This window comes from Mustela putorius, unplaced genomic scaffold (assembly GCF_011764305.1).
Source record: "Mustela putorius furo isolate JIRA1106 unplaced genomic scaffold, ASM1176430v1.1 tig00003962_pilon_pilon_pilon, whole genome shotgun sequence".
In the NCBI taxonomy this organism is placed as follows: Eukaryota; Metazoa; Chordata; class Mammalia; order Carnivora; family Mustelidae; genus Mustela; species Mustela putorius.
Genome location: NW_025422106.1, coordinates 23,337,638 through 23,349,986, shown reverse-complemented (window position 1 = coordinate 23,349,986; position 12,349 = coordinate 23,337,638). Strand labels below are relative to the sequence as shown.

At 49.6% G+C, this 12,349-nt stretch overlaps 1 protein-coding gene and 1 long non-coding RNA gene across 5 annotated transcripts in view; one reads left to right on the top strand and one right to left on the bottom strand.

The window, feature by feature from the left end:
* RPH3AL (rabphilin 3A like (without C2 domains)) overlaps positions 1 to 12,349 on the bottom strand; it is a 141,454-nt gene that overhangs the window by 49,592 nt on the left and 79,513 nt on the right. For all 4 annotated transcript variants that reach the window (XR_006603796.1, XR_001178558.2, XR_001178556.2 and 1 more), the window contains one exon: positions 7,710 to 7,796. Coding sequence is in view for 1 of the 4 variants with exons in the window: in XM_004746892.3 (XP_004746949.2) it covers positions 7,710 to 7,796 (87 nt within the window). In the remaining 3 variants the exon portion in view is untranslated. The remainder of the gene's footprint in view (positions 1 to 7,709; positions 7,797 to 12,349) is intronic.
* Positions 6,390 to 9,128, top strand: LOC106005305. Its single transcript, XR_001178559.2, has 3 exons — positions 6,390 to 6,900; positions 8,108 to 8,299; positions 8,881 to 9,128. It is a non-coding gene; the product is annotated as an uncharacterized LOC106005305 (long non-coding RNA).

The following is a 12,349-nucleotide window of genomic DNA, read 5'->3' as shown; positions in this document are numbered from 1 at the left end:
AGGAAGGACAAACTAGGCCTGCAGATTTCTCCATCCCCCCTAGACCCAATGGCCAGAAGGCCAGGTCACAGGAGAGCCATGGTGCGCCTTGGGGGGAGTGAAATCCCTGACAAAGGACAGGGTTTGCTAGCCGTGCATGTGCTGTCTCAGGTAAATCCCGAGTCTGCAGCACTCACAGCGTCTGAAGGTGGACGGACGCGTGTGCACCAAGACAAACACAGACCTCCAAAGTCAGAACGGGGGAATTGAAAATGATCTGGTAGAAGACCATGGATACAGAAGACAGAGAATGGAAATGCACCCTTCAAATTAAAAGTGCCCCCAAGAAGAAACAAGAATGGTTGAGAACGAAGCAACAAGCAAAAACATAGTTGAAACACTTTCTGGAGTCCAAGATCCCAGTCTATCTTTTCTAGACCACAATCAATGAAAATGACCCAGGCATATCCAGACAAAATTTTTCATTTCCCAATATATACATATAAGTAACACCTCCAGGTTATTTAGAGAGGAATAAAAGCAAAGTCTGGCTTCAGACTTCTCCCCCGTGTCTGTGCTTGCCGTGAAAACTACTTTCTGTTGTGCATTGGATCCTGTCATCCCGCCTTCTCTTTTTCTCAGTTTTGCCTTCACGGGCTTCATCTACTTGGAGGCTCAGCTGCACGCTCGAAACGATCCTCTGGCTCCCAAGGTCCTCTTTGGGGTTCTACAGCCGTGCCTGAAGTGCCATTTAACCAGTCTACTGAGGGCCACTTCACGTTCCCTTCGGGTCTGTCTGTCCGTCCTTCCCTCCTTCCGCCCCTCCCTTCCTTGCCTTCCTCCTTCCCTTCCATTTATTTATTTATTTTAGAGAAAGAGAAGAGTGGAGGGGAGAGACAGAGAGAGAGAGAGAACCGAGCCAACTTGGTGCTGAGCCTGACGCGGGATTTGACCTCAAGACCCTGAGATCCTGACCTGAGATGAAACCAAGAATCAACTGCAACTCCCAGGTGCCAGCCGTGCCCCCTCTTTCTGGTTCTTTAAATCTCGAACACATGTCCAAGTTTATTAAATTGCCAACAAGGAAATCAGAAAAGTGACTACAGAGTGTGCCTGTTCAAGGAGGGAATGGAGATGGGAGTGGGGGAGGGGAGTGGGGAGATCCAATGCTTATGTAGCAGCAAGTTGAAAAAAGGCTAATTGGGTAAAAACTGTATTGTGTGGTCACAAAAACATAAAGACATCATATTCATGACAGTTGGTAGAGCAGAAATAGGGCCTTGGGACTCCAGGCTGTTGGGAGTGACAACCAGGGATCAAAAATAAAAAACAATTGATACGAAGCAAATGATATGGGGCTGCCTGGATGGCTCAGTGGGTTAAGCCTCTGCCTTTGGCTCAGGTCATGATCTCAGGGTCCTGGGATCGAGCCCCACATCAGGCTCCCTGCTCAGTGAGCAGCCTGCTTCCCTCTCTCTGCCTACCTCCCTCTCTGCCTACTTGTGATCTCTGTCTGTCAAATAAATAAAGAAATAATAATAAAAAAAAAGGCAAATGATAAGGAAGCCTATGTAGCTGTTAATGGGAATGACATTAAATTATTGTTCTAGAAAACTACCAAATTAAGTTCAATTGAGTTTTAAAATTTATTAATAAAATTTTTCATTTTTATTTACTTCTTAAAGATTTTATTTATTTGAGAGAGAGAGAGAGAATGAGAGAGAGAGAGCATAAGGAGGGAAGGAGAGACAGATTTCCTACTGAGCAGGGAGCCCGATGCGGAACTGGATCCTGGGACTCCAGGACCATGACCTGAGCTGAAAGCAGTTGCTTAACCAACTGAGCCACCCAAGCACCCCACATTTTTCATTTTTTAGAAATGAAAATGGTTCATTTTTTTTCAAATGAACCATTTGAAATTCTTGGAAGGGAATTTCACTTGGTTTATTTTTCAAATTTGGTGATTCCTTTCTCAAAGGTCCTGTTTGTTTGATGTGGTTTCTCTTCCTTCTCTTATCTCTTTTATGTCACTAATTTTAAAAATGTATTTATATTTCTAGTTTCTTTATTTTCTCCCATTCTCTGGATACCAGTCCTACTTGTTGCATTTGCTGACTCTCCCTCATGGTGATTCTTTCCACATGTGGTTGGCGGACAAGGGACAAAAGCCACAGAATTCAGAGTGAGAAAGATTATCAATTCTACCAACAGTCACGTGTCTTTTTTGTATAAAGGCAAGAGCTAGTGAGGCATCTGCGTGACTCAGTCAGTTAAGCAGCCTACTCTTGATTTGGCTCAGGTCATGATCTCAGGGTTGTGAGGTCGAGCCCCATGCTGGGCTCTGTGTTCAGTGGTGAGTCTGCTTGGAATTCTTTGTCTCCCTTCCCTCCACCCCATCCCTACTCTCCATCTCTCAAATAAGTAAATAAATAAATCCTTTCAAAAAATTAAAAAATAAAAGCAAGGGTTATTACTAAATAGAAAAAGACATACCATGCATGAGACCTTATTTATGACTACACAAAATTATATGCCAGCTAATTATGGAATAAATCAAAAGTAGTAACATAAAGGTCTATAAGAAAAGAGGAAGGGTGCCTGGGTGGCTCAGTGGGTTGGGCCGCTGCCTTTGGCTCAGGTCATGATCTGGGGGTCCTGGAATCGAGTCCCGCATCCGGCTCTCTGCTCAGCAGGGAGCCTGCTTCCCTCTCTCTCTCTCTGCCTGCCTCTCTGCCTACTTGTGATCTCTCTCTGTCAAATAAATAAATAAATCTTAAAAAAAAAAAAAAAGAAAAGAGGGAATATAAATGCTGCTATTTATTTTTCTCTTCCAAGAATCCATTCTGAGGATATAATTTTAAATGCAGGCAAGAAGTTATGTACAGATATATACTGTGGTTCTTAATAAGGGAGGAAAAAAAGGAAATAACTTAGATATCCTAAATAACCAAATGTAGCCATATGCAGAATGTTTTCAAAGAGTTAATGACTGTGCTGAAAACTACTTATGATACAATGTTAATTTTTTTAAAAATTTTATTTATTTATTTGAAAGACAGAGATCACAAGCAGGCAGAGAAGCAGGCAGAGAGAGAGAGTGGAGGAAGCAGGCTGTCTGCGGAGCAGAGAGCCCGATGTGGGGCTTGATCCCAGGACCCTGGGATCATGACCTGAGCTGAAGGCAGAGGCTTTAACCCACTGAGCCACCCAGGCACCCCTACAATGTTAATTTTAAAACATAGGTTCAATAATATAAAGAAATAAGGCAGAAGAAAGACCGGAAGTAAACATGCCAAGATGTTTGTTAGCAGTGATTGTCTCTGGATCCTAAGATTTTCCATTCTGGGGGAGGGGGAGTGTATTTCTTTATGCTTTTTGATATACTGTAAATGTCAATAATCCACATTAACTTCATAATCAGAAAAGAGTAAAGTATGTAATGTTAAAAAAAATGAAAACTTTAGGGCGCCTGGCTGTTTCAGTTGGTGGAGCATGTGACTCTTGATCTTGAGGTTGTGGGTTTGAGCCCCACGTTGGGCATACAGATTACTTAAAAATAAAAACAACAGGGGTGCCTGGGTGGCTCAGTGGTTGGGTGGGTCATGATCTCGGGGTCCTGGGATTGAGCTCCGCATTGGGCTCTCTCTGCTCGGTGGGAAGCCTGCTTCCCTCTCTCTCTCTCTCTCTCTCCCTGCTTGTGATCTCTGTCAAAAAAATAAATAAAATCTTAAAAAAATAAATAAATAAAAACAACAGGGGCACCTGGGTGGCTCCATCAGTTAAGCGTCTGCCTTCTGCTCAGGTCATGATCTCAGAGTCCTGGGATTGAGCCCCCCATCGGGCTTCCTGCTCAGTGGGGAGCCTGCTTCTCCCTCTCCTTCTGCCCCTCCCCATTGCTTGTGCTCTTGCTCACACAATCTTTTTCAAATAAATAAATTTTTTTAAATCTAAAAAAAATAAAAATAAGAAATGAAAATTTCAAGGAGTAGCAACAGCTAAGAATTTAAATATCTAGGATAATATTAACTAGGAGAGCTGAAATACCGTCATACTGACTTTGACATTATAATAGACCATTTATTCTCAAAACAATAGCCAGAGTATCCTTTAAAAAGAGGTAGGGGAGGGGCACCTGGGTGGCTCAGTGGGTTAAACCTCTGCCTTTGGCTCAGGTCATGATCTCAGGGTCCTGGGATCGATTCCCACATTGGGCTCTCTGCTCCACGGGGAGCCTGCTTCCTCCAATCTCTCTCTCTGCCTGCCTCTCTGCCTACTTGTGATCTGTCAAATAAATAAATAAAATCTTAAAAAAATAAAAAAAGAGGTAGGGGATTCAGGTCATGTCTCTACTATGTTCAAGACCATCCAAGTACTGCCCCTTCCACTCAGAGCAAAAGCCAAAGTCCTTACACCGGCCTACAAGGACCAACGTGCTCTGACTCCCTGCCACATCTCTGACCTCCTCTTCCAGTCACACTGGCTTCCTTGCTGTTCCTCAAGCCTACCAAGGACTCCCTGCCTCAGGGCCTTTGCACTCACTATACCCTCCACTTGGAATACTTTCCAATCACAGAACAACATAGTGTGCTCAAATGCCATCTCATCCATGAACCCTTCCCTGACCACCATATAAAACACAGCAGCTACCTGCCACATTCCCAGCACCCTCCCCCCTTTACCCTGAGCACCTTGTCACCATCTGTGACATGGCAGGATTTATGATGTCGGTGGTCTCCCTCTCCCACGAGAGGAGCTACTTTGCCTAGCACATAGAAGATGCTCGGTAAATACATGTTGGATGCTCATATGGATAAGCGCATTAAATTGGAGCTGAAGTTCACATTGGTGGGGCTGAAGTACACAGAGCAGGCAGCAACACCAACCTGAAAGCACCCGGGACCTTTAACCAGCACCCAGGAAAAAAATCTGGACAATTACAGCCAGAGAGGACAAGGAGGGACATGTCAAAAGGAGAGGCAGATCTGAGCGTCTAGACACAAAAATATGAGTCTCCACCAGAAAACTCAGGTTCTCCCATCAGGACGTGGCTTCTGCCACAGGACAGAACTCCACGTTTTTATCACAGGCTCAGAAACAGCTCTAAGTGGCACTTAAAATGACATTTTAAATGCTTTCTATTTAACTATCTCTTTGTTGTGATTAGATAATTTTTTCTAAGACAAAAAGGCATGAGGAAACCAATTACCCTGTCACTCTCCCACCCCCAAAGCAGCCCCTGGATACAGCCTCCACGGGTACACAGCCTCCAAGACCTGCATACTGTCTGTTGCGGCCCAGCCACACCTCCTAACTGGCTGCGGTATGCCAGGTACCACAGAGAGGGAACGGAGGAGCACTCCTGATCTTGCTAAGTTGTATTGGCCTCCAGAAGTTCAAGGACAAACTGATAGCACACTGCACAGCCTCATATTCTTTGCCTTAGAAGAGATAAGAAAATTCATCCTAAGCTATTTTGGACTTTTCTGGGCTCTGGAGATTAGGAGGGGCCGGTGGTGGGCCTGCACAAGGCAGCTCAGGACGGTTGGGGGGGTGGTAGCGTAAGGGTGACCTGAGGGGGTGCTGGCCAGGGGCAGCTGCCTCCTGACTGCTCCACTAAATCATTACATTTGCTGAGTTCATCCTCCACCTCCTCTTCCCTGGCAGCTCCTTCCTCTCTGTCCTCCCACAGCTGGGGGGTGACTGTCATTTCATCCTGCTAAGTGTCTGCCACAAGATACTCTTTGAAGGAATTTCCTCTCTTGCGGCAGTGGATATCCCTGCCTCTAAAAAGGGAACCCTGAAGACCAGAAAGACCTCAGGTTCAAAGTGGGGATTTCTGGCTGGGTGAGAGGGAGGCCTCTGATATTACGAAGTTCCTGTTCAAGACAGACATTTATGTGCCTTTTGTACACTTTAATGACCTTGCTCGATTCCCACAGCACCTCTGGTGCTTTCACCCTGCAATGGATGAGAAATCAGGGACCTCCAGGCAAGACAGAATCATAGTTCATACTCTGAGGACCTTCCTTGTTCCAAAAACACAGCAGGGACCGATGAGAATATTCTAAAAACAAGAAAACTTATCTGTGCTTTAAAAATAAGATATATTCTCTATACCTATCTCAATGGATCGGAGACTCCAAACAGTTACTATTTTGAGGGGCTGAAGGCACAGCCTACTGAGCTCTGAGTCCAAAAGCAGGTGGAGGGAGGCAGCTGGGAGCTTAGCCTAGCAGGCCACGGGGACTAAAAGTGCCACCTGGGAGGTGGAGCACCAGAACCGGAGCCACTGAAAGTGGGAGCTGGTGAAGGGATTTCCCACCTGGGGAAGGAGGCTGAAAAGAGCACAGATGTCCGCCCTGCCCAAGCCAGTGATGATCTACTCTGGGCATAATCCCCATTGTCACTGTGGACAATCACTAACCCAAGACACAAGGCTTTGCCCTTGGGGGTGGGGGTGGGGCGAGGGGGGACCCAGGCCCTGTGTGGAGGAAACGCAGGACCCCTCGGCAGGAGATATGGCTGGAGGTGGTGGGGCAGGGAGACAGACTGACTCCCACTCAAGCTGAGCATACAGACCCAAATTCCAAGACACCTGAGGAAAGCTGACGCTAAGAAAGACAAAGGACAAAACCAACAGTTGGGAGACGGTCCCAAGGTTTAATGAACTAAAGACTACCCGGTACTAACGACTCTCCCCAGAAAGTATCCAGAAAGATTAAAGGAAGAAACAAGAAAGAGCAGTTCAGAGCCCCTGGAGGATGGATTGAGGTTCAGCAATGGATCCAAGGGGATTTCCAGGAGAGGATACACGCGTTAGCAGGAGAGCAATATTCAAGGACAGCACAGCTGAAAATTTCCCACAACTGAAGACCTTTTATGGATCCTCCAATTAAAAGCCCATATCAGTTGCCAAGCAAGGTAAGTAAAAAAATAAACCCGCACCCGGAAAACCGGGGGTATGCTGCAATGTGCCCAGCTCATTCTGTTAGCAGATCCCTGCCCCGTGACCCTCCACGGAGAGAAGCTTCGTGCTGACATCCTCCGTTTCAGCCCCGACCCTGGTACAGTAGAGGGAGCCCTAGGGTTTGGGGTTAAGAGACACAGTTTGAGCCCCCCACCTGTGATTGCCTCAGAGAACTCACTGAGCCTTGATTTCTTCTCCTCAAATGGGGTCAGAACTAGAAGTATGGAAACGTACCAGAAGGGACTCTGGGGTGGTATCATCACAGCAGACCACAGCTATGTTGGGTTTCCAGTTCTCCCACCAACTAGTGTGCCTGTAAGTTACTTGTGTCTCCATTGCTCCACCAGTAAAAGGGGATAATCATAGCAACCGCCCGTGGGGTGGTGTCAGAATGGAAGGAATCTATCTATATAAAGAACTTGGTGCAGTGCCGGGTGCATAGTTAACAGCCTAGGATAGCCATTGCTGTTACTGTAATAAGAGCCTTGCCCAAAATGCTATACGCACCTGTGCTCGGTGCAAATGACTTCCCACCAAAACCAGGGGGCCCAGGCACAGCAGAACCAGGGCTCCCTACCCCCTCTGCACGCGGAACAGGCAAGCAGACAGGCTAACCCTCCCCACCCTTCTTCCTGGCCATCCTCAGTGGTCCCACCTGGCCTCTAGAGAAGGCCCTCCCAGCAACCAACCATGGATTTCCCCAACTGCAAGTGTGCTTGGACCCACCCCAGCCCACCCCCACCTGTTGCCCTGGGCATCCTACCTCTCTCTGCTCGCTGCAGATCTTACACAGCCAAAGAGGCCTCTTCTGGCCAGGGGAGGCCTCGATCCCACATTTCGTGCAGACTTTCTACAAGAGAGAGGACAGAGGAATGTAAGCACTTCATCTACTTCCTCCTTGGTTGAGGGGCTGAGAAACTCAAACTGATGCAAGGAACCCACTGGCATCTTCCAAGGGGATGGTGTGAGACTCAGACCAGCAGGGTACATAACTCAAAGGGCACAGATCACCTAAAACCCATAGCTGGCTTTAGGGCACGACAGGGGTACCCATCCATGGATCGCCACGACATAAATTCCCCACCACGCCCCCACTGCATTCTGTTAGGGTCCCATAAAAAAGGAAGCTGGCTGATATTCATGGCTTATCATTTTCCACAGTAAAGAGCTGGAAGCCACCCAAACCCCTGATACCAGGGGAAGATCCAGGCCAGCAGAACGGAATACAATGTGGCCTTGACTTAGCAGATTATGTCGCTACCTGGTAACAAGGGCAGCAAATGATACTGTTCAACAACGAACACACACATTTGTATACAACCACACAAACACCTCACGTGTGTGCCTGACAAGGTAAGAGGATGATCTGGGGAGAAACACCGGTGGCAGGTTTATGCCACATTGCCCACGGGATGATTCCAGGAACCCTGTTATGTAAGTAGGAGGCCCGTTTTATAGGCAAGAAACCCAGGGGTCAGAGTACTTGGAAAATTTGCCCAAGTTCACGCAGCAGGTGAGTTAGATAGCCTCAGGTCTGACTCTAGAGCCATTATATAATTTTCTCCAGACGTGTAAGTAGCCCGGACCTAGTTTCCTTAGTGTTTTTCCTTTAACAGTGTTGCTGAAGTTCATGACTTCTGCATCCACGTCTCGCTTCTCTGAAACACACAGCAGCAAGCAGCAAGCGGGGTTGGGCAAGGCCAGATGAAATTCGCAGGGAGGGAGAGGGGGACTTTGTGGGGCTGGGACCTGTTTCCAGCTAACCCAGGCACAGTATGACTCAGCGGCCGGCCGGCCGTGTGTCCTCCTCAGAGAGCTGCCCCACCTGCCAACCCATCTTCCTACCCCCATGGAAGCAGCCCTGTCCCTGCCAGGCTGGGGGCTCTCTCCGCCACCCGGGGAAGGTGAGATCTGTAGCTTGGCCTTTTCTGCAGGCTGCCAACTGAGCAAGGAGCACACTCTCCTCAGAGAGGGAAATGTCACCCACTTGGCTTCCCAGAGCATGTCGTCACTGCCCGATCAGGCGGATGAGCCCAGCACCGCGGGAGGCAGGAGCCAGCTCTCGGCAGAAGGAAAGCTTGGATACATGGGGGGGGGGGGGTGGGGGGGTGGTGAGACATTTGCTACCATTCAACACTCAGGTATGAGAAATGCCACATCCATTTCTCCAAATAAAATGCAACCTGCTTCAAGCTTTCGTCGGTCTGGGCCGGCAGAAAGTCCATTCCAGTCACAGCCGGGGCCCCTGGGCAGCTCCTGTGAAGGCCCTGAGCTGGGGGTCTCTGGAGGTGCAGTCCATCTGGGAAGGGGTCAGCGAGTGTTATCTGGGGTGCTCACTACTCTGCTGTTCTCCCTCTGAGCAACTGTGGTCCCTCGGAGGACTTTCATACCAGGCCGGGGCTTGGGCTGTGTGACAGGCTGGGGCAGAGCATCACTGGGGCCAGCGGCCTGTCTCCCAGAAGGCCCGAGCTGCCTCTCATGACCTGGTCTGGGGACTCTCCCTACCCTTCCCAGCAACCGTTCTACCCCAAGGACAGGGGCCCCCATAAGCCCACAAGATGGGCCTCGGAAAAGCACAACATGGGCCTTTCTTGTTGGGGGTAAAGAGAGAGGAAGGAAACCCAGAAGCCAGTTGGCTGGTTTCCTTGCTGTTTCCCACCAACCCACATGAATGGCACGTGTGAGAGTAAGTGAGGCCCTCCCAGCGTGGCGAGATTTTCCTACTGCTGAGCAGGTAGGATGACAGCTGTCGTCTACGTTCACTCTGCCCCTCCCAGTGAGATGAACGTGTGAGGAATAACAAGAGGAGAGAGGGCCAGTTACTCCCATTTACTGGACAATGGCAGGGGCCACGCACTAGGGCCCTGGTGACAAAGTATGAACGAGGGGAGGGTCATGCTCTCCATTATGAGGATGAGAAAATTGAGGTTCAGAAGTGTTTATGACTGCCCAAGGCCCCCCAGCAAGTGGGGGACAGTCAGGATTTAGGAGGCTCCCTTCTTCCAGAACCCAGGAAACTGGATAACTCCCTCCCCAGCTCAGGTGCCCAGCAGGTGCCCAGGGCTCTCCAGGGAGCTGATTCATGTCCCCAGGCGTGTGGCTGATGCCTCTTGACGAGGCAGAGAAGGCACCGCAGGATGACCCTGGGTCAAGGCTCTGTTGGGGGTGGGGGAGCAGCCACACTGCTCCCCAGCTGCAGGACACGGGTTCCAGGAGCGAACACTTGGAAGTGACGCTGGGAGGGTGGGCACACACATTCCCTCGATAAATATCTGGTGGAATGAACATCTGCGCTGCTGGAGGCACTGCAAGAAACTGGGGGAGAGCGCCGAATGGCCGTGCTGTCTTCTCCCCGCAGACCGTGGGACACAGACCGCCCAGCCTGGGGACAGGAGTGGCATGGACCAGCCGCCCTCCAAGAGCTGCGACAAAGGCTGTTGGTCAATTCTCAGAAAGAGGGATGGGTTGCATGTCCCCAGTGTGCCCTCTGCCTCTTATCCTTGTGGGGTGCTGCCCCAGCCCACGCACAAACCTGCTTTCAAGCTAACAGCTATCACTGGAGGAGAACCCCAGTTCTCGCCACCTTTGCCATCTTCATGGGTCTGCATCGTCTCTGGCTGGGGAATTCGGGCCAGCAAAAAGATAACATGCTCCAGTTCAAATAATACACAATGGCTGCTCTATTAAATCTTGGATCAATAAGAGAATAATGAGCCTTTTCTCCTTATGGGTTTGGTCTTTGCTCCAAGGTTCCAATGAAGAAAATTAGGCAGGTGGCATTTTAAAAAGCCCAGGACAGAGAGGACAAGGCAGCCATGATATCAACTCGGTGCAAAGGAAACACTGCACCATTATGTCAGGGGCAGTGTCGGGGGGAGGGGTCTGGGGTGGTCCCTTACTTCCTGCCTGAGATGGGTTTCCACGGAGTGGAACTGCCCAGGGGGAGAGAGCTCCAGCTTGCAGGCCCGGCCGTGGCTCTCTGTCACTTCCTGCAGCTGCAACCATGTGGGCGTTAAACAGTACAAGTCTAGCTCCTGGGTCAGCCTTGGAGTAGAATCAACAAAGCTCCCGGCCTTCAGCGTGCATGTGCTCGCTCTTCTTTCCCTCCGCGTCCCTTTTGCAAAAATGTATTGCAGCTCAGAGCGGGTGGCTCAGGCCGCAGGACACAGGCTTTGGGCAGGAAAGTACAATCCGCCATATAGATGCAAACTTGGACTTGTTTCTGAGCCGCACTTCTTTGCCCGTAAAACGGTGGTAACTGGCAGACTCCCACTGTTGGGAGGAGCGAGGAGATGATTCATGAAAGTGCTTAGCGTACTATGTGGTAAAGAGCAGCAACAACCACGGTTCTTCCCCGCACACCTGTCTCAGCGAAGGATGCCAGCACCCATCAGTCACACAGGCCCAAACCTGGAAATGTCCTCGGTCCTCTCCCTCCCTCATTCCCACCAAATAATCCATCGCTGAGAACTCTACATCTCCCTTGGTATAGTCACTTCCCCTTCATCGTGGCCCGCCCCCCACACCGCCCCAGTCCACACTGCAGCCATCTCCAGTGCCCCTGCCTATACCGTGGCCTCCCAGCACATCTCCTCACCCCCACTTTGGCCAGCCTCCAGTTGCTTCCGGCATAGCAGCAGGAGTGATCTTTTCAAGATGCAAATCTAATCATGTCATTTCTCCTGTCCCTGCCAGCTTAAAAACCTCCAGAGACTTCCTGTTGTTCTCTGGATGGAGGCCACCTGCTCTTACATGGTGTGCCATGCCTGCCTGGGTTGGAACCTCCTCATCTGCCTCAGTTCACACCCTTCTCCCCGGCTTTACCACCTTGCTCTCCAGGCTCTGAGACCTAGCCATGTGGGCTTGCCTTCAGGCCCTGGTCTTCACTTGCTTCTTCCACCACAGGACCTTTGCAAGTGCTGCTCCCTCTGTCTGGGATATACTTGGTCATGCTCTCTCACTGTTAACCTATGCATCCTTCAGACCTCAGCAAAAAGCACCACTTCTTCAAGGAAGCCTTCCCGGACTTCGTACTTCAGTGGAGCTTCTGTAACAGTCTCTTTCCTGTTTTCCTCCACTGTCAGGTCAAGATTTTTACCCTCAGGTGTGGTGACTATCATTGCCTCTACTAGGCTGTCAGAGGCCATGTCTATTTCTGTTCACTTTCCTGGTTCCGGTGACCAGCACAATGAATACTTGTGGAATGCATGAACAAATAAACAGGGGATACGTTTAGTATTATCATTGAGAAAAGCCAAGACATAGCCCTTCGTAGAACATGCCGAACTGCTGGGGAGCTGAGACCCCCAGAGACAGGAAACAGTCTGCAGCACAGGCCAGGGTGCACTCCCACCCACACCACATGGTGCTCACCAGAAGGGCAGCAGGAGAGCCCGGACAGGG